Raw genomic sequence first — 19,604 nt, 5'->3', positions numbered from 1 at the left:
TCACCCAGGCTGGCTGCGGGTGTGTCAATAGTCTGTTCCTTTTCATTTCCGGGCAGCACCCGTGGGATAGACGTACCATTGCGTGCTCACCCACTTGCCCACCGGGCACAGCTGGGTTGTCCCCGGTTTGGGGCTATTACACATGAAGCTGCTGTGAACCAAAGTCTTTGCTTCTCTGGGATAGATGCCCGGGTGTGTAACTGCTGAATCCTATGGAAGTCGCATGTTTAGTCTTTAAGGGAACCACCGGCTCTCCAGAGTGGCTGTACCGATTTACATTCTCATCAGCGACGTTCGAGGGAGGCAGTTTCTCTGCATCCTCACCAGCATGTGGTGGTGTCACTTTTTTACTTCAGCCACTCCTGCAGGTGTGTAGTGATGCCTCCTTGAGGGTCTGATCTGCATCTCCCTGGTGGCCAGTGATGCTGGACACGGCCTCATGTGTCCACACGCCACCTGTACCTCCTCTTCCGTGAACCATCTCTCCGCGTCTCTTGCCCATTTCCTAGTTGGATTACTTGCCTTCTTGCTGTTGAGTTCCGAGAGTTCTTTATACATTCCGGGTACTAGTCCTTATTGGATGTGCAGTTTGTAAATATTTTCTCTGTTGCTGTCTTTTCATCTTAACAGGCTCTATCACAGAGCAGAAGTGTCACATTTTGACAAAGTCCAATTTATCAAATTTCCTTCCTGGATGATGCTTTGGGTGTCAAGTCTAAGAACGCTCTGCCTGGAGTCCTAGAGCCCAGATACCTTCTCCGATCTTTTTTTCTAGAAGGTTTCTAGTTTTCCGTTTAAGTCTGTGGTCACTTTGAGCTGCTTCTGTATCAGGTGTGAGGTTCCGGCCGAGGTTCCTTTTCACTGGATGCTCGTCTGCTGACGCCCAGCCTCCCTCTGCGGAGATGCTGTTGCTCCCGTGCCAAAGTCAGCTGGGCGCGCTTGTGCGGGTGTTTCTGCCTTCCCTATCCGGTCTTAGTTTCAGTTCTTAGATATTTACAGACCTTGGGCCCCCCTATATCCCATACTGTTTCCATACCTGGGTTGGCCTCTGTGTGTGTGTATATGTGTGTGTGTGTGTGTGTGTGTGCACGCGTGTGCTGGTATGTGGACATGTCTGTGGTTGTGTGTGTGAACACGTGTGTGTAAGTGCCGTGTGTGTGAGAACATGCGTGTGCACAGTGTGTGTGTGTGTGCACGCGTGTGCTGGTATGTGGACATGTCTGTGGTTGTGTGTGTGAACACGTGTGTGTAAGTGCCGTGTGTGTGAGAACATGCGTGTGCACAGTGTGTGTGTGTGTGCACGCGTGTGCTGGTATGTGGACATGTCTGTGGTTGTGTGTGTGAACACGTGTGTGTAAGTGCCGTGTGTGTGAGAACATGCGTGTGCACAGTGTGTGTGTGTGCACGCGTGTGCTGGTATGTGGACATGTCTGTGGTTGTGTGTGTGAACACGTGTGTGTAAGTGCCGTGTGTGTGAGAACATGCGTGTGCACAGTGTGTGTGTGTGTGTGTGTGTGTACCCACCCCGACCCCACACACACACTCCTTCCCCACGGCTCCAACGAGCGAGCCAGTGGTCTTTTTTGGACTGTGGTGTGCGTGGGAGGCCTCTTTCTTCCAAGAACATCTTTCTGTCACATCTCTCTGTGATGCTGCGGGCGAGGGTCCCAGCCCACTGGGGAGGGAGGGAGGCTGACAGGCAAATCCAGACTTGGCTCCGGTTGGAAGAGTCAAGAACCGCGGGTGTGACTGTGCGGCCGGGATTCCAGCCTCTAGGGGGCAGCATGCGGCTGCTTTCCCTGCACGTCTGTCCCGGGGCTCCAGGCGGCAGATGGGTCCACTCGGAGGCTGCGTGTAGTCCCAGGCCGGGCAGGAGGCTTCGTACTCCTCTGCTGCGAATGGAGCCCCACCTCCAGCACCCCAGGGCTGCCTGAGGCACGAAGCATGACTCAGGGCCAGGCCCCATCAACACGTGGATGGGGACAGGAGGGACTGCGAGCTGCCCCAGGACCGGCTCAGGTCTGGGGGCCGTGGGCCGGGCGCTGTCCCCACGGGGTCCCCAGGCCGCGACCCTACACCAGCTCCATCACTGGTTACCGTGCGGCCTCAGGTGAGCGGCTGCACCTGTCTGAGCCTCGGTGTCCCCAGCTACGAACGAAGCCGGTTGACTCTGAGGGGGAGGGAAGGGAGCTCGGACCCGTGGGTGCCCACGCGTACAGCTCTGGGCTCGCACACAGCCAGGGTCTCCGTCTTCCAACGCCGAAGACCTGGGTCGGCATCACCCTGCCCCACCTGCGCACACTTTGAAGGGCACCTAGTGAGCACACGCGGTGATAAAGCCCCGCGCACCTCACCCGGCATATTCGTCAACCAAAGACCCGAATGTCCAATCGAGCCGCGCGCCCCGGAGGAGCTGGGGTCCTGGGGGAAGCCGGGGGCTCTGACTTCTCCCTTGTGCTCTTCTGTAGCTCTGAAGTTCCTGCGTGTTTGTAAGCTTTTCTAATTTGTTTTTGAATGTTCTGCTGTAAGCATTTGTCACCTCCATAATCAGAAAAACAAGCACGCTGCATATCAATTTAAGTAAACTGAGAGGAAATTTAGAAAATAACCATCGTTAATTTGGGAGCACAGGATTTTTGGTGATATTTATATTCTCATGTTTTTAATGTGTCTTTCCAATGAGTATATACCGTTCTTAAAATTGGAAGAAAATGTAGCACCTGTACTAAAGGAAAAAAAGACTAAGAGACTGGGAGAAAATTCACGTGCGTGCGTGTGTGTGTACTACATGCAGTGTATCTCTACATCATCCATTTATATTCATAGACATATATTTATAGACAGATATATTTAGATCTATGTCCACAGTGTATCTGCCTATCAGTCAATCATCTGTTTATTTATCATCAGAATTTACCTTTGGCTGTGGGATGACAAGGAATAGTTTTTTTTCATTTCTTGCTTTTCTTAAGACTGTCAATTAACTAAACCAGCATAAGTAGAGGTTTAAAACACTGTATTGCCGCCCACAGGAATGGATACATCTGACATCACCGTCCAGCTAACACACCACCCCCCACACAGAGACGTGTGAAGCCGGGTCCCTCGGCCTGAGCTGGCTGCCCGCTGTTAGGCTCCTGTGTTCCTGTGTCATTGTTTCAGTGCTGGTCTGGTCCCAGGAAGGGATTTCCGGCCCGCTGGCCCATCCCGCAGTTTGCAAACCCAGGTCCACGCTGCGCGGCACGAACGGCGCGGGGGCGGTGAGAACACTGCACAGTCCTGTTCGCCCAGACGAAGTGGCCTCGCAGGGACGGCACCAGGGCACCAGCCGCCCGGAGGGACCCCTCACCTGCTCCTGCCGCACCACGAATAGGACGTCCTCTCCCGGTCGCACGGCCACCGCCTCTCCACGGATGCTGACCTGCAGGCCCCGGGGCGGCAGAAGCGGGCACTGCAGCTGCGCCGGGCTCTGGCGTGGGTCCACGCCGCCCTCGCACACGTTGGACACCACCTTCCGGTACCTGCGGTCAGACAGCGGGTCAGGGTCGCACGCACAGGAGGGGGGTGGGCTGGCCCGGCCGGACCTGCTTGTCACCGTGCATACGTGCGGTGGCTCCGGGCTTGTGACCTCCCTCTGCCAACTCCCGCCCTCCTCCCACCTCCACCTGATTGTTCTTTCGGCCCCATTTCAGAGATGAGAAAACGGAGGCTCAGCGGAGGCAATGACAGTGAATGGAGGACGTTTCTTTGGTCTGATCGTGTTACTACCAATGACAACAGCTGTTGCTGCTGAGGGGAGGGCTGGGGAGCCGCTCTGAGTTCCATGGCCTTGCTGGGGACTGTGGTCCGGGGAGGACAGAGCACCTGAGGCGGGTGGGCGGGGCTCAACCTGGGCCCCACAGCTGATGCGCTAAGTGGCTGTGGGCCACACGACCCCCTTCAGGCTCCTCTCCCTGTTACATGGAGGGAGTGGGGCCAGATGATGCTGAGTCACCAACTCACTCATGCAGCAAGTTTACTGAGTGCCTACTCTGTGCTGGGTGCTGGGGTCCGGGGTGATCGCTCACAGCCCCTCCCCTTGCAGAGCAGACTGCCTAGTAGGGGAGGCAGACCTCACCAAACCATCTCCCCTATCAAGTGCCGGGAAGGAGCAGCACCTGGGAACCTGGGCCCGGAGAAAGGGGCTTTCAGCTGAGATCAGAAGGGTGTGCAGGAGAGGGGAGAGTGTCCTGGGCAGCGGAACCAGTGTGTGAAAAGGCCCTGTGGTGGGTGGCCGAAATCCAGAGTGGGGACAGGTGTAGGCTGAGGGTGGGGAGGGGTTGGTGGGCACAGTTCGCTGGGGTCTAGTAAACTTTTAGGAGACAACGGGAAAATCACTGCTGGGGGGTTCATCATCTGACCTGCCATTTGTGATGCTCCCTCCGGCTACACCGGGATTCTGGGGCTGTAAACCTAACATCACTGCCAAAGGGCCTCCATCTGCCCACCTCCCTGTGCCTGAACTTCAGAAGTTTATCAGGCAAAACCACATTTGATTATTTTGGAAGAAAATATGCTCCCTAAGAGCTACCCGCTCACAGCCCCTTGGTGCCAGAGTCTGCAGGTGGCATGAAGCAGATTCACTTGCCCTCGACATGGGGCCTGGCTCTGACCCTGCAGACGAGTCCCTGCTGGCCAAGCCCTGGCAGGTGCGCTGGGGCAGCCGCTGTGTCTCCCTGACGGAGGAGGGCTGGATGAGTGACAGATGGATGACGGATGAGTGGTTGGAGGACAGAAGGATGGGTGGATGATGGATGAATGGATGAGTCAGTGAAAGAATAAATTGATGGATGATGGATGGATGGGTGGATGGATGAATGGATGACGGGTGGATGGATGAATGGATGACGGATGGATGGGGGAGTAAATGGATAAATGATTCGATGGATGGATGGATGGATGGATGACGGAATTTATGACACTGTGGTCCAAGCCTGCAAATTCTCGTCCTGCTTCTTGGTGCCGTGGGCTTGGCCCCGCCCCACCCCAGGGGCAGTCATGGGGATTTTCTAATGATCCCACAGGCATTTCACTCCTTATGTCTTCCTCAGAGGGAAGCAGGGTCCTTTGGAGAGCATCCTTGGGGCCTCCTGGAGCTGCAGGTTCACAGCTGTACGTACCTAACATTTTTATAGAACATTAATCCTTTATACACAATGTGCTCAGCCTCTGGTGGAGGAAAAGCATCCTACGTGCTCACACTTGCGGAAGGATCTACCATTATGCACGGCATGTGTTCGTCACACCACATACTGTGTGTCATGGAGCTTACAGTCCAGCTTACAGTCCTGGCAAGTGTGACAATAACTGGGATGTGGATTCCTATAGAGTAAGCTCGGGGTCCAGGGTGGGTCAAGGAAGGCTTCCGGGAGGAAGCGCCATTCGAGCTGAGGCCTAAAGGGATTGTGAGCATCTCTGGCCCAGCTCAGGCCTGGCCACTCGGTGTTGGTCAATGGGGAAGGGTCCTGGCGCCACAGGGGCTCTGAAGGACTGGGGGAGGGGTGTCAATGCTCTGGGAGGGCTCAGTCCCTGCAGCAGGTGTGAGCTACCCCTGGACCTTCTCTGCCCGTTGTTCTCTGTCCGGAGCCAGTTCAAGACTCCTCTTCTCCTTGATGCTGACTCTCATGGGCTCCGACTCGAGAACCCCCCCGGTCAGCGCCTGGGGCGACTCACTGACTTCTCTTTCCTGGTCTCTACGCAGGGAGCTGCAGGCACCAGGCAGCAATGGGTAGGGGGCACCGTGGTTCTGCCCCGTGCTGCACTCACCCGAGGCTGCTCGTGTAGGTCTGGCCCAGGACACAGTCATCAGGCGGGGACACGGGGTTAAACCAGAAGTTGGCAAAGCACTTGTTGGCGTCGGACTCGAAGGAGGAGCGCTCAAATCCATAGTCACTGGGAGGAGGGAAAAACAGTGGTCAGGAGACAGCTGCTGGCGGGGATGGGAGCCAGCCTGGGGCAGGGGCCTCACACTGAGGGCCCACTATGCACCCGACTGTGAGGACACAGAGGCAGACCCACAGGGCCCCATCCCAGGGGGGAGACAGGCCTGAAAGCTGACAGTTATGTTCCAGGTGAGAAGGGATGCAAAGAGCATTCTGGGAAATCACAGGAGAGCACTGAGCCCAGCCTGGGTGCCCTGGAAGGCTGCCTGGAGGAGGTGGGCTTAATCTCAAAGGAATATCAAGAGACAGTGAGGGGAAGAGGGGGAAGGGCACTGCAGGCGGGGACTGGTCCCTTCAGTGCTAGTGCAGGGAGACACAGGCAGAGGTGGCAGGAAGGTGAGGGGTAAGGACAGCTGGAGAGGCAGATGGGTGGACCAGAGACCCCAGGAGCCAGGTTCCAGACCCGGACATTCTCCAGTGGGCAGCAGAGTTTTTGACTGGGGCAAGGGAGCTGTCGGGGGGTTTTCTGCAGAGTCCCTGGATGGAGGAGAAGGAGCTTGGTGGCACAGCTGGCCACCGAGATGCCCTCTCTTGTCCTCAGGTCCCTCTCCTACCTGTGAGCAGACCACCTGTGCTGGTTTTAAAACTACGTCCAGGAGTTCTTTAATGTGGGCTGGACCCAGCGTCTCAGTTCTAACGCACAGAATAAGGGGGGGTAATGGACACCCTCCCGCTGCCCGCTTCACCGCGGGGCAGCCGGACGCCCAGGCCAGCAGTCCGAGGGGCTGTGCTGGAGCGGGACCCTCACCAGAGGAAGTCGGAGGCCCGGCACGGACACACGCGGGCCGTGAGCGCCGCCGTGAAGCTCCGCCCCTTGATGCACCAGGACGCGGGCTTTCTCCTCCGGAAGCTCCTCTGCTGGCCCATGATGCAGCGGTCGCCCTGCGCGGGAACATCCTGGTCACCGGCCGCCTGGAGGGTCCGCCCTGCGCCGGCTTGTGCTGCCCACCTGGCGGGTTCTGCAAGCCCCAGGCAGCCGTCGGGCAGGGAAACCGCGGCCCTGGGGTGGGGGTGGGGGGCGCGTGCGTTCACGGAGCCCCCGCTGGGTACAGGCTCCGTCTGGGCCCCGAGGGGTCTCAAGGTGGCTGGAAAAGAGGCCCGAGGGTGCCAGAGCCCCGAGCAGGAGCTGGGACGAGCCATGGCCCCCGGGCCTCACAGGACACACGGCAGGCCCTCAGACGACCAGAAGAGGCCACACCCATGTGAACAGGCGCTGAGGCAGTGATGGGGCGGGGTCCTCCCAGCACTGCCAGAGCCCCCACACTCTGAATCCTGACCTTGGGCAGCACAACCTGCTCTGAACCGCCCCGGGAGGCCATCCTGGTCCTGATTTATTCCTGAGCGTGGATGTTACACATTTTGCTGTAGAAACATTTGTGCCTGAGATTATGGGGAGAGGGCTGCCCCAGACCCACTGGGGTGTCACCTACTATATGATACATATGCCCCGTGACCCCGAGCAGAGCTGACACCAGGCTGGCTCAGGGCCTGTGTGCCTGCACCCGAGAGTGCCTGCAGACCCTGGCCAGGCAGGAAATCCCGCAGAAGGGCTGGACATCTGCTGGAGGCCCCGCGACCTCGCAGGCCGGGGCTCTGTCGGGCGGAGGGGGCCTGCGGCTGGGCCCACCTGCAGGTTGCTGAGGTCCCAGGAGCCGTAGTCGTCCTCGCCGCACTGCCTGGAGAACGAGGGCCGGAAGTCCACCTTGACCAGCTCCCAGTCGGAGCGGAAGCTGATGTGGCCGAAGACGCTGGGGAGGGGAGCGGAGGGAGGGCGGAGCCCACCTTAGTCTGGCCCGTCCCTGAGGTGCCACACTGCCCCTCCTGGCCTCGGTGCCCCCCCCACACAGCGGGCCCAGCGGCTCCTCGCCCGCCCTCGCTGGGCTGCCCTGGGACTGGACTCACGGCCCTGTGCTGGGCCTGGCCGGCCACAGGCATTTGGGCGTTGGCATTAAGTAGTCCCACGACGGTCACACGTTATGTGTGGCTTGTCAGTGGCACTGGTGTGGGTCATCCCACATGGCCCCCCGATGGACCAGGAAGCAGGTACAGTCGGGTCGCGAGCCCGGGCCCTCCCACAGCCCTCATGCCGCTCCTTGCAGAATTCTGTTCTGCAGAATGATTCATGGTCAGGTGTCTGCATCCCGTGCTACTTTTCTCCCAGCCTCTGTCAGCCCGACCTGTGCTGCAGAAACCCAGCCCTGCAGAGCTGGGCCACAGGCTGTTTAACACCTAGCAGAGCCGGCACGCCGAAGGCAAGTAACGAGTCATCACACAGGCTCAGAGCAGCGGGATGGGAAGGATCTCAGTGTGGTGCCTGCCGTGTGGCCCCCGGCCCTGGTGGGTGGAGAAAGCAGGGGACAGGCCACCATGGGCGCCGGTGGTCTACAGAGCGCCCACTATGTGCCAGGAGCTCCGTGTATACACAGCCCACTCTACAGAAAGGAAAACTGAGGCTTAGGGAGGTTGAGTAACTTGCTCAAGGTCACACAACTTGTTTGTGCCATTTCTTCTCCCTCAGCAGCCATTTGTGAACTGCCTGCCATGTGCCCAGTCTCCCTCGTTCTCTGGGAAGGCTGCTGCTTAAGGGATTTCCACCTGACCCCCCACCACCTCACACCTGCACTCCACATACCACCACAGAAGAGGGGTCCAGCCTGCACTTCTCTGGTCCTTCTCCAGTCCAGCCTACAGCACTCAGGCCGTATTACTAGATGTCGAGCATGTGAATGGAGGCGGTGATGCACCCACTCTGGCCTTGGTCCCCTTCCAAGCACACTGACAGGAGCTGGATACTGGGGGGAGGCCAGTTATGGGCTGAAAGGCTGGAAGCTCCATTCTAGAATAATAGTTGAGAAAGGTCTTGGACTGTTTTCTGGGCGACCTGATGGCTGGCCCTGAAGGTCTGAGGCTGATACTTGAAGAGAAGTTTTGCCTCCATAGGGCAGCTCTGAGCGCACAGGTCTCAGGTGATACGCCTTCACCACGACTGTGACCTTGGGCAGGTCCTTTCCTCTCTGTACCTCAGTTTCCTTGGCTTTAAAATGAGGACAGTAACACTGGTCTTTCAGGATCGATGGTGGATTAGTAATGGTTTGTGTAGGATGCTTGGCACTTAGTAGGAGATTTTTACACACACACACTCACACGCTCACACATCCTCCTGTGCACACACCTGTTACCTCTACTGCCCAGTCTCTCAAAGGAGACACTATGATCTTGATTTTGCAGGTAAGACCCCAGCCTCTGCAGGGGCCCCCTCTGGTCCTCGCAGCCCCCCGGCCTCCCTCTGTCTTGGCCTGGCCCTCCCTCTGTGGTCAGTCTCCCTGTCCTCCCGTCCTGGACACCGACAGGGTGCAAGGGGGCCGATGGCTCTGCACGTGCTCCACCCTCCTTCCTCCGCAGCCCTGGGGTCTGGAGGCCCCCTGTGCTCCTCCTCCCAGCCCTGGCCTCTCACCAGCAGCCCCTCTGCCCTTCTCTCCTCCCTGCAGTGCGAGTCGTGGCCCCCGCCGCTCTTCTTCGGAGTCGTCAGTGGAGCCGCAGGGCGCGGCCTGGGGCCTCTCCTGCTGCTGGTGGACGTGGCCTGGCGAGGACCAAACACTCCCCGGCCGCCCCTTCTACTCTGCCTTGTGCACCTGTTCCCGCAGGTGCTGTTTCCCACCGTGGGGTCCTGGGAGTCCCGGACGGTGGTGACCGTGGCTGCAGAGGTGTCCTTCCTGTCATCTGTCCGACTCCCATCCTGCCATCAACTGCCCTCTTCCTGGAGGTGCCACTATGTGGGAACTGTCTTGGCCACAGCGTCCCCTTCTCCCAAGCAAAGCCCGCTGGTTTAGGTATTTAAACAGAGGGTGAGGGTCTCATCTCACTTAAGGGACATCTTTAAGGGACAACTCCCGGGTCCTCAGCAGCCTGAGCCGCATCCCCTGCTGTCTAGAAACCACATTGCTGTGTGCTCAACCCTCCCTCCCCTCCCCTCCTCACCAGCCCCCGAGAGGAATGTACTGTCATTATTCCCATCTTATGGACGAGAAGACTGAGTCAAGAGACCCCCCTTGGGATGGCACTGCCTTGGCCCACCTCCAGGGGGAGCCAGCTTCGGCCGCCTGGCTGGCTACTGAGAGGCTGCGAAGCTTTGCCCAGGAAGCTTGCTCCAGCCCCAGCGTGGAGCACAGCCCCTGCCTGGGGCACAGGCCCTGCGGGGAGGTCTCTGTGTTGCTGTGTTCCCAGCTGGAGCTGAGAAGAGGCTGGTTTGGTTGATCTCACTCATCCTTTTATGAAACCTAACAGCTCAGATGGTACTTCGAGAAATATCTGTCACCTGGCTCGCTGTGAATTTTACGAAAGAGATCCGAGGGGAGCCTATTTCTTTCTTTACAATTAATAAGGAAAAACTGGGCCAGGCTGTGCCGACTGAGCGAGGAGTCCTGCGCCTTTCAAAGAGCCCACACCCCTCCGTGGGTGCAGCCTGGGGAGGGCCTGGGAGCTCCCCAGCCCCGCTTGGGGCCTGGGGGACCCTCACCCTCTGAGGCTGCACTGGTGGGGACTGGAGAACTGGCAAGTGTGAGACATGCTGAGGGAAGCATCTCGGAAGGCCACTGTGGGCAGCTTGGATGTGACCTTTGGGCAGATTTGGATACAGAATCATCTGGGAAAATGCTGTCAGGAAACAGGACAGTAGGAGAGAGAGACAGAGACACAGGGTCAGGAGGGAGGGAGAGATGAGGGGAGAGAGAGACAGACAGACAGAGAGAGGGAAGGAATTTGAGAGTGGTTTGGAGATGCAGTGTGGTGAATTAGAGGCCTTTAGGAACAGTTCTGATGGTTTAGGAAAAAGAACTTAAAAGGTTATGCAGCACTTGGCTCTGAATTCTGCCTTAGTGTCCCAGGGCTCAAATGCCCGTCTGCTGGCGGGAGGTGAAAATCGGGCCGGGACAAAGGGCTTGATGTTCTGCAGCTCCTAGGTCAATGCCCCGGGGTAGAAAGTGTGCCCATTTCTCGGCTGGGGAAGCTGAGGCCCCCCACCCAGCTCACTTGTTCAACCTCTGCAAAGCCAGCAAAGGCCAGCCATCGCCTCTGGTATTTCCCACTCCTCCCTTCTGCTCTGTGGAGTCTGGTCCTGGGAAACTGGTCGACCAGCAGAGGGTCCAGGCTGAGCCTGGAGGCCACACTGCAGAGAGCCCGAGGCTGGAATCTTCCTCTCCTACCTCTCCTCCCAGCCCGAAGACCCCCAGAGCATGACGGAAGAGTAAACACGTGACGTCCTGAAGGGCTGAACACATCCCAGGGCCTGGGAGGAGAGGAATTCGGTGTCCAGGGAGAACCACAGGCAGGGCGTTTGGAGAATTCCAAGTGTGATGATTCCTCACCAAGGTTTTGACGGCGAGCTTCCCAGGGTCCCCGCCCCAGCTCTGCCTCTCCGGGGCCACGCAGAGCTGATGTGAGGGGGCCCCTTTCCCACCACTCCCTCGGTGCGGAATTATTGAAATGTGAGCACTTCTGGGGCGGGGGACAGATAAATCCTTCCCTGGAGACTATTATGAGAATAAAATGAGATAACGTAAAAATTGAATCCATAACACGCAGTTGATGCTCCGTAAAACTTCCTCTCGGCCCTCGTTGCGGGAGGCCCGGGGAGGATGCAGGGAGGAGGCCAGAGGTCCTGGTCCTGGTGGCAGGGGAGGCCCCCTGGAGGGTCACCGAAGCCAAACTCCAGTCTGGCAGGAACTCAGACGTGCCTGAGCTCTTGTCTCAAACGCCCCGGGAGAGAGAGGGCTCCGTGCTCTCTGTTTGCACACAGCTCTGCTCCGTCTGCTGTTCCCAGAGGCCTGCGTGGTGGGCACACAGGCAGCTGCGGTCGCTGATCACTCAGTGATGGGCTTTCCAGGGCTGTGCTCCCAGCCCTGCCCCAGGCGCCCAGGGGAACCAGGGGCAGCATTCATCCGGGACCCGCAGGAGCCCCGGGGCAGAGGCAGGCCTAGCGGGGGCTGTCCACCCTGAGCAGTTTCTCTCCAGCTTAAGCCTAAGACTGGGGGCCAGGCACCCCTGGGGGCTTATCCAAGCGGGCCTCTTTGGGGCATTCAGAAGGGTGAGCACCTAGCTCTTCCCAGGTGATGGGGGAGTTGGTGGGGGCTTGGGCACGAAGGCCATTGTGAGCTGGAAGGTCAGACAGGAGATGCCAACTGGGACTAACCCTGGCAATGAATCCGGCCACCACTGGGCACAGGGCCCCTCCAGGCCGCGCGGGCAGGGTAGGGGTCGCAGCGCCTGGCCACTCCGCTGGGAGTGGGTGGAACCCCTCTAGGAAGGGCCCAGCCAGAGGTAGAACTAGGTCCAAAACCCCAGAGGGACAAGTGTCAGCTCCTTCTCGACCCACAGCTCATCCCTGGGCCTGGGTCTCCCTCGTCCAGGCCCAGTTCAAGGTCAGCTGTTCTGAGATACCTTGATAACCACCCACCCCACCCGCTGGCCCTGTGGTGGCAGCAACTTCCCCGTTAGGGAAACAGTGCTGCTCTTTGCTACATTTGACCTGTCTGCCCCCTGGGACACCAGCCTTGTGGGTCCTCGGGGTCCCTGGTGCCCAGAACAGAGGGCGGCACGCTGCAGGCCAGGCTGGAAGGATGGGAGAAGGACTGGCCTCACGGCCTTGGCTGTGGTGCGGAGCCGGGAGGACTCAGTCAGCGGGTGGAGGCCCACCTCCCTTCCACCCTGGACCAGCTGTCCTGGCCCTCCTGGGCTGGGGACTCAGACCCAGGCCAGCCCTCAGGAAGATTCCTCAAAGTCTGCTCAAAGGAAAGAGGGGAAGTAACTTGGAAGGCCGGCCCAAGACAGAGGTGTCCAAAGCACCAGGGTCCGCTCCCAGCGTCAGGGGGCCCTGGGTCTTCCTTGGGCAGTTACAAGGGGGAGAGTCCCTGGGGCATTGTGGGGCTTCCTGGGGCCACCATAACTAATTTCCACAAACAGTTGCTTCAAACAACAGACACGTCTCAGTTCTGGAGCCGGAAATCTGAGATTTAGGTATTCACGGAGCGGGCTTCCTCTGGAGGCCACAGGGGAGGCTCCTTTCTGCTTCCTCCAGCTGCTGGGCCCCAGGGGCTCCTGGGCTTGTGCCCGCATCACCCCAGCCTCTGCCTCTGTCTTCACACAACGTTCTCCCTGCTTGGCTGGTTCCTCTCCTCTTCGTAGAAGACACGAGTCACTGGATTTAGGGCCACCCTACTCCTGTGTGACCGACCTCATCACAGCTAATCACATCCACAAAGGCCCTATTTCCAACTATGGTCACATCCAGAGGCTCTGGGTGGATGCGAACTTTGGGGGACACTGTCCTCCCCAGTTCAAGCATCATCAGTAAAAAGCAAGCAGGGTGCACGGGGCCCGCTCTTCCGCACCAGGTGCAGCAGGCGCCACGGCATGGGCGTGGCTGGTAGAAACGCAGAGGTCAGCTCTGCCTGGACACGTGCCCAGGAGGGCCGATCGCCCAGGAGAGGACTTCCACAGGCAGACTCTCATTTCCAGTTTCTGGGTGAGCACCTTTTCTCCCCAACCAGGCCCCAGAGCACGGTCAAGCCCTGTGTGCCTCCTTCAGTCCCTGCCTGCTCAGGCTCTGCTCCTGGCCTTGGGATGCCCCATCCTCCAAACAGGGATGGCCTTGATCTGGGCCAGGGTCATGGGGCTGGACTCACAGCCTGGATCTGCCCTGCACTGGCCCATTTGGGTCTCAGGTCCTGTCTGTGCAGCGTGCACACAAGTCCTTCACAGGTGCCAACAGCCAATAATCATCACCACCATCATCACCACCACCATCATCATCATCATCACCACCACCATCATCATCATCATCACCACCATCATCACCACCATCACCACCATCATCACCACCATCATCATCACAATCATCATCACCATCATCACCATCATCATCACCATCACCACCATCATCACCACCATCATCATCACAATCATCATCACCATCATCACCATCATCATCACCACCATCATCACCACTTTCATCATGACCATCATCATCACCACCTTCATCACCACCATCAGCACCACCTTCATCATCTCAAAAGGTTGGATGGGCAGTGATCCAGAGCCAACCCTTGACTCTTGGTCCCACCCCTCATCAGGTAATAGTGGGCAGGTGACCAATGTCCCTGAATAGGGACAGAACAGCAACCTGCAAGTGACTGAAGGTGAGAGGAAACAGTGGACAGTAAGAGATAAGGAAGCAGGTGTGAAGATGGAGGTGAGAGTGAGGAGGATGGGGAGGGAGGCCGTGGGTCAGTGTTGAACCTGCCTAGAGCAGTAAGGCCCGAGATGGCCCTCCACCATGGCCCGCCTGGGGTTCGGCTCTGACCTGCCTGCCCACCGCCCGTGGGCACTCACGTCATGACCAGTGTCTCGTCTCCCGGCTCACTCAGCAACCCGTCCACAAACACGGAGGTGCTGGTGAAGTTGTGCGTGCTCCAGGTGAGGCCCTCGTCCACGCTGAACCTGCCAGGAGAAGGGGAGTCACCACCTCTGGGCAGGTGGGAACACATCCTGTGTCCAGGACCCACTGCCCCGCCGGACCCAGCCCTGCCCTTGCCCAGGGACCAGAGCTGTCCAGCTGAAGTATCTGGGGGAACAGGTGGGAACAGTGGCTGACCCCAGGCCCAGTCCAGTATCTCAGCCACAACTGGATCCCTGACCTCACTCTCTCCTGGGAGGTCACAGCGGCCACCTGCCGGCACCAGGTGGCGTCCACATCTGCTTAGTGACACCACAGTCAAGGAGTCCTGGGAGCCAAAGAGCTGCTTTATACCCTCTGGATCGTAGAGTTATTGGGCTTTGGAAACACCCAGGTCAGCCCCACCCAATGCCCAAGCCAGCCCGGGGGCTGCCTCCCCGTGCGGCACACCACAATGTCACCAGCTTGCCGTGCAGAAAGATCTTTTTCAGACTAAAGTGATATTGCCTTCCTAGCAGCTTCCCCAACTCTGCTTTTGGAGTCCAGAGCTCACACCTGCTCTCTCTTCTCCACAACAGCCCTTCAGATGTCTGAAGCGATGCCAAACCCATTCTCCCTTGGGCACATGCTGCTGGCTTCCTTGTCTGACCCCACCTCCTCACACTTAACTGATTCCTGTCTTGTAAAAGTCACCTCCTCTGGGAAGCCCCCCTGTTCCCCCAGGGCGGCCTCTCTCTGGCCCACCTGACCATGCTGTCATCATCCCCTGTTTCCTGGTCTCCCCAGGCCAGGCCGGGAGCAGCCTTTGTTGGGGGTGGACTTTACAGAGCCTGCTGCTACCCACCTCCCTGATGGGGCTTAGTGCCATGGTCCTGGGGCCCCGGGGGCAGCCATTCTGGGGAAAGTTCTGAAGGGTTCCCAGTGGAGAGAAAGAGCCCCGCCCACTGCCCACGCCCACCCAGCGCAGGGCCCGAGGACCTTACTTCAGGATCTTCAAGGGGATGGAGGTGTCTTTGATGGCCACGATCACGCCACCGTGGTCCAGGTAGAGGATGTGGTGCTCTTCCTCGAACACCTGCAGAGGAGAGCGGGCGGCCTTCTGACGGCAGGACCCTGACGAGGGTCAGAGGTCGCTCAGGGTCGGGGTCACTCGCCAGGGGCAGAATTGCCCACACACTGGCTGGGGGACCGCAGGAGGCCAGCTCCCTGAGGCAGGGCTGGTGTGAGGGCTCCCCGTGCTCTCCCGCCCCATCCAGACTCAGTGCACATGGGGTGAATGGATGATGATGGCAATTTCTGGACCATTGGCGAGAGAGAAAATTGCAAATAAACACTGTGGGGGTCCTGCCTGTAGGAAAAACTCACACACCAAAAAGGCCAATAGCGTAAGGATGAGAAAGCAGTAGTGGAATTTAGAAAAGCCTTTAGGATAAGCATCACCAGAAAGGCAAATCTCTATTTGACATTGACACAGTTCATGTGTCACCTCCTTCAGGAAGCCCTCCTGGATGCCATGCTGGGTGGGGAGCATCTCTGGGCCCCCTGCCCCAGCACTTGCTGCATTGTCATTGTCTCCTCCAGCCAGGGAGCTGTCATTGTCTCCTCCAGCCAGGGAGCCCCTCAAAAGCTGGGCCTGCCTCTGAGTCCTCTTTGTGGCCCAGCACCTGGCTCAGCTCACAGCTGGGGTGCCTGTGCTCAGGGAGTGTGTGTGGGATGAATGAATGAATGAGTGAGTGAATAAATGAATCTCTGCCAAGTCCTCGGGGGACAAAAGTTGAGCGGCCCAGCCTGGTGGTCTTTCTTGTCTGCAAACAGCCCTGGGCTGGGGTCCCATTTTATAGACGAGGAGGCTGAGGCTTGGAGCAGCTGGCGAGTCAAGGTCTCCCAGCTGGCAGGTGGCAGAGCTGGGTTTGGCTCTCCAGTCAGGACACAGGGGACCCCCTAGATCTTCCATGAGCACAAATACCTAGCTGGCAAGCATGTGTCTTGACCCCACCTGGGGAGGGGCACCTTGTCACTTCGCCCTGCAGCTCCCTTACAGGAAGTGGCCCCACCACTGCCCACCACAAGTCCACTTCCCACCCCGTCCAGCTGTCTCAGGGCCTGCAGGTTTGGTGGCAGGGATGCAGGGAACCTCAGGAGTCAGGGCAGAGCCGGGACCTGGCCCAGCCAGCCCCTCGCCAGGGCCAGCACGCTCATCGGTCAGCCGCCCGGGGTCTCGTTCAGAAGTCTCTAACTGGCATCTTCTCCCTGTTCTTCATGTTGAGTCTTTTTTATTTGAATGTCTGGAGCCAGCGGGAGGCACCCGGGGAGGACCCAGAGCAGAGGCTCCACATCTTGGGAATATGAAACTTCGGCAGAGCCTGTGGGTGTCCCCAGGCCAAGCCCTCGGCCCCAACATCCCATCACCCCTACGCCTCTCAACCCCACCAGAACCTTCCAACAGCCCCATGGCCCTTAGAATCACACCCAAAGCTTTCCACGGCCTTCGGGGCTCTAGGAGATGCCCCTGCCCACCTCTCTCCCACCCTACCCCTGTACCCCAGCCACCCTGGTCTCCTTTCCCCGAACACGCCTCAGGCCCTTTGCACATGCTGTCCCCTGGCTGCAAAGCTCTTCCCCAGATACTTCCACCTTCTGATCATCTTGCTGGCTTTCCCACTGCCCACAGAAATTCTCTAGGATACACTTCTGACTTGACTAAGGAGGAGGGGCTCCTTTTGAAAAATGGCAGAAGTCTGGCCATCTGTGAGCCATGCCCTTAAACGTGTCTGCGAGGTGGGGAGAGGAGAAGGAGGGGAGGGGGTGGCTGGCTGGCACGGGGGCCTCTACTGCACATACACAGTCTTGTTTAATGGCAACCATGCTCGGAGGTTATTTCCCCACTTTCCAAAGAGAGACCAGAGGCTCAGAGATGCACAGTGACTTGCCCAAGGCCACATAGCTGATAGTTGGCAGAGCCCAGGTTGACCCCAGGTCTGTGACTCGACTCCCTGCTGTTTCCACCATGACCCTCAGCCTGTGGGCTCCTGAGCAGGACATGTTCAGTGGGAGGAGGAGCTGTGTCTCATGTCATGAGGTCTCAGGCTGGAGTTGGGGTTCAGAGCACTAACTTGGGTGCTTCCCAGATCCCCTGCCAGCACTCACTCCCACAAGATTCCATGGGCACATCTGCAGGGAGTCAGAGGAGGCGGTGTGCCTGTGTCCTCTGTCCTAGGCGCTGGAAGGTACTCCAGATAAGTGTGCTGTCTGAGGCTACATTAACAGAGATAGCGTTTCCTGGATGAGGGAGGTGACATCATGCAGAATTAGGGTAAAGTGAGGAAGAACTTTTCACAATTCTCCCCATCTGTCCACCCGTCAAATAGACCCAGTGTTTCAGGTCCTCTGTTTGGGTCCCGGGTGATGGAAACCACGCTGGGTCCTGCCGTGTGGTACCAGAGACACAAAACACGCAGCAGGCAAGCTTGTCTCTGCCTTTGAACGTGCAGAAGCCTCTGCCTGCCCAGTGGGGGCCCTCTTTCCCACTCCACTGGGGCCCAACCCGCTTCTTTCCGGGGGAGATCGGCAGGTGCTGTGCAGTGAGAGGAAAGCCGAAGTGGGTTCTTGAAGCCTGATTGTTCCCAAGCAGGATTTACTTCTGGGAACTCGCTGGGCATGGTCTCGAGTATGTGCACAACCCCCTCCTGCCCTCAGATCCTGGGGTCCCTGGCACCCTCCTCCCTTAAGGACAGACAGCAGTCATTTGTACCAACCACCCACTGGGAAGACGAGGTGCCCCTCAGAGGTCCCAGGGCACCCCCACAGACAATTCCACTCTCATTAGCTTGGGACTCTGGAGAAAGGGGGCTCCAGCCCCCAGAAGCGGTCACAGGGCATTTGCACGTTCACTGCTATGGCTTTCTGTGCCTCGGCCAGTCCCCAGGCAGCAGGGCCAAGGGGACAGGAGGTCCCCCAACCTCCCCCCTCTCCTACCTCCTCCACCTCTGAGTTCTAGAGGGAGCTCCTTGATAGTCTTCTGGCTTTTTTTTTTTTTTTTTTGATCATCCCAAGGAAGTCATGTCTTTAAAATGCTATACCCCTTAAGCAGCATACACACTGTCACTCATAATTCACATTCTGAGAGTTCGCCTCTCAAACATGTCTCACTGCATCCTTGACAAGCCGGCCTGAGCTTACCAGCTCATCTGGTCTTTGTGCCTTTGTCCCACCCTGGCCTCTGCCTCCTGCCCCCAAGTAAACTCCAAAACCCAGCTGGAGCACCTCTCCCTCCACGGACACACACGCCCACACGTGGGTGCCCCTCCTCTCCTCCACCAGGCACCCAAGCCCCAGCCCCCTACTCACCCCCATCTCTGCGGAAGGGCTGAGCAACACAGAGCAGCCCTGAACAGATGTTCTCCCATTTAATTCTGACAAGTCCCCAAGTCTGAAGTCTAGGCAGATTGCTGGACAAAAGTGGTCACTGTGAGTACCTTACAGGTAGTTTCTACCAAACTACATCTCTTCTGTTTCACTCAGTCTATTAAATCTAATAAGGCAGGGTGATTTCTCTAAAAAATGGGCAGGTGGTGACCTTTAAGAAAGTTTAGACATGTTTCACTAGTTTCAGTGAAACAGAAATATTATAACCCAATAAATCTCTTTTGCCCTTTTCAAAATTCCTTGTTTCTTGCATATTATTAAAAAACGCCAGGGCTTTAAACCAAGGGTGCTGGCGAGCTTCGCGCTTTGGGGATTCACATATTTGCCCAGTACCTGGGAGGGGGGCTGTGAGTGGGGCACTCAGGTGTGCAGAACATTGACCTAAAAATGGAGCTTCTTACAACCAGGGGAAGGGGAGACACACACAAAAATTTAGCGCATTTTCTTAAGTGTTTAAGTAGAAACTGCCACTCTAGGAAGTTGGCCTGGGGCAGAGCACCTGGGTCCGGCTCCTGGGCTGCCTGGATGGCACAGGGCGCGCTGGACCGTCGGTCTCCCCTCCCACGGCCGCCCTGTCCTGAGGGACGCCCACCGCCAGCGGCACCGCGCCCTCCCCCCCCCCCCCCGTCCGAGAATCTGAGCTGCCTGTGGCGGCCTCATGGAGGGGCCGTGTCCTGCGTAACTGCTTTCTCCTGTCTTCCCCCATCCTGCTTTTCTTTTCTCGGGTCACACAGAACATCAAATCATCA

The 19,604-nt window shown here is 58.0% G+C and overlaps 1 protein-coding gene across 3 annotated transcripts in view; it reads right to left on the bottom strand.

Moving 5' to 3' along the window:
• SORCS2 (sortilin related VPS10 domain containing receptor 2) overlaps window positions 1-19,604 on the bottom strand; it is a 444,959-nt gene that overhangs the window by 16,006 nt on the left and 409,349 nt on the right. For all 3 annotated transcript variants that reach the window (XM_031437870.2, XM_064488331.1, XM_064488336.1), the window contains exons 13-18: window positions 15,414-15,505; window positions 14,367-14,474; window positions 7,609-7,729; window positions 6,730-6,863; window positions 5,806-5,931; window positions 3,350-3,521 (exon numbers count right to left, since the gene is read on the bottom strand). In XM_031437870.2, the coding sequence (XP_031293730.2) occupies window positions 3,350-3,521; window positions 5,806-5,931; window positions 6,730-6,863; window positions 7,609-7,729; window positions 14,367-14,474; window positions 15,414-15,505 (753 nt within the window). The remainder of the gene's footprint in view (window positions 1-3,349; window positions 3,522-5,805; window positions 5,932-6,729; window positions 6,864-7,608; window positions 7,730-14,366; window positions 14,475-15,413; window positions 15,506-19,604) is intronic.

This window comes from Camelus dromedarius, chromosome 1, assembly GCF_036321535.1.
Source record: "Camelus dromedarius isolate mCamDro1 chromosome 1, mCamDro1.pat, whole genome shotgun sequence".
Taxonomy (NCBI): domain Eukaryota; kingdom Metazoa; phylum Chordata; class Mammalia; order Artiodactyla; family Camelidae; genus Camelus; species Camelus dromedarius.
This window is presented reverse-complemented; position numbering and strand designations above follow the sequence as displayed.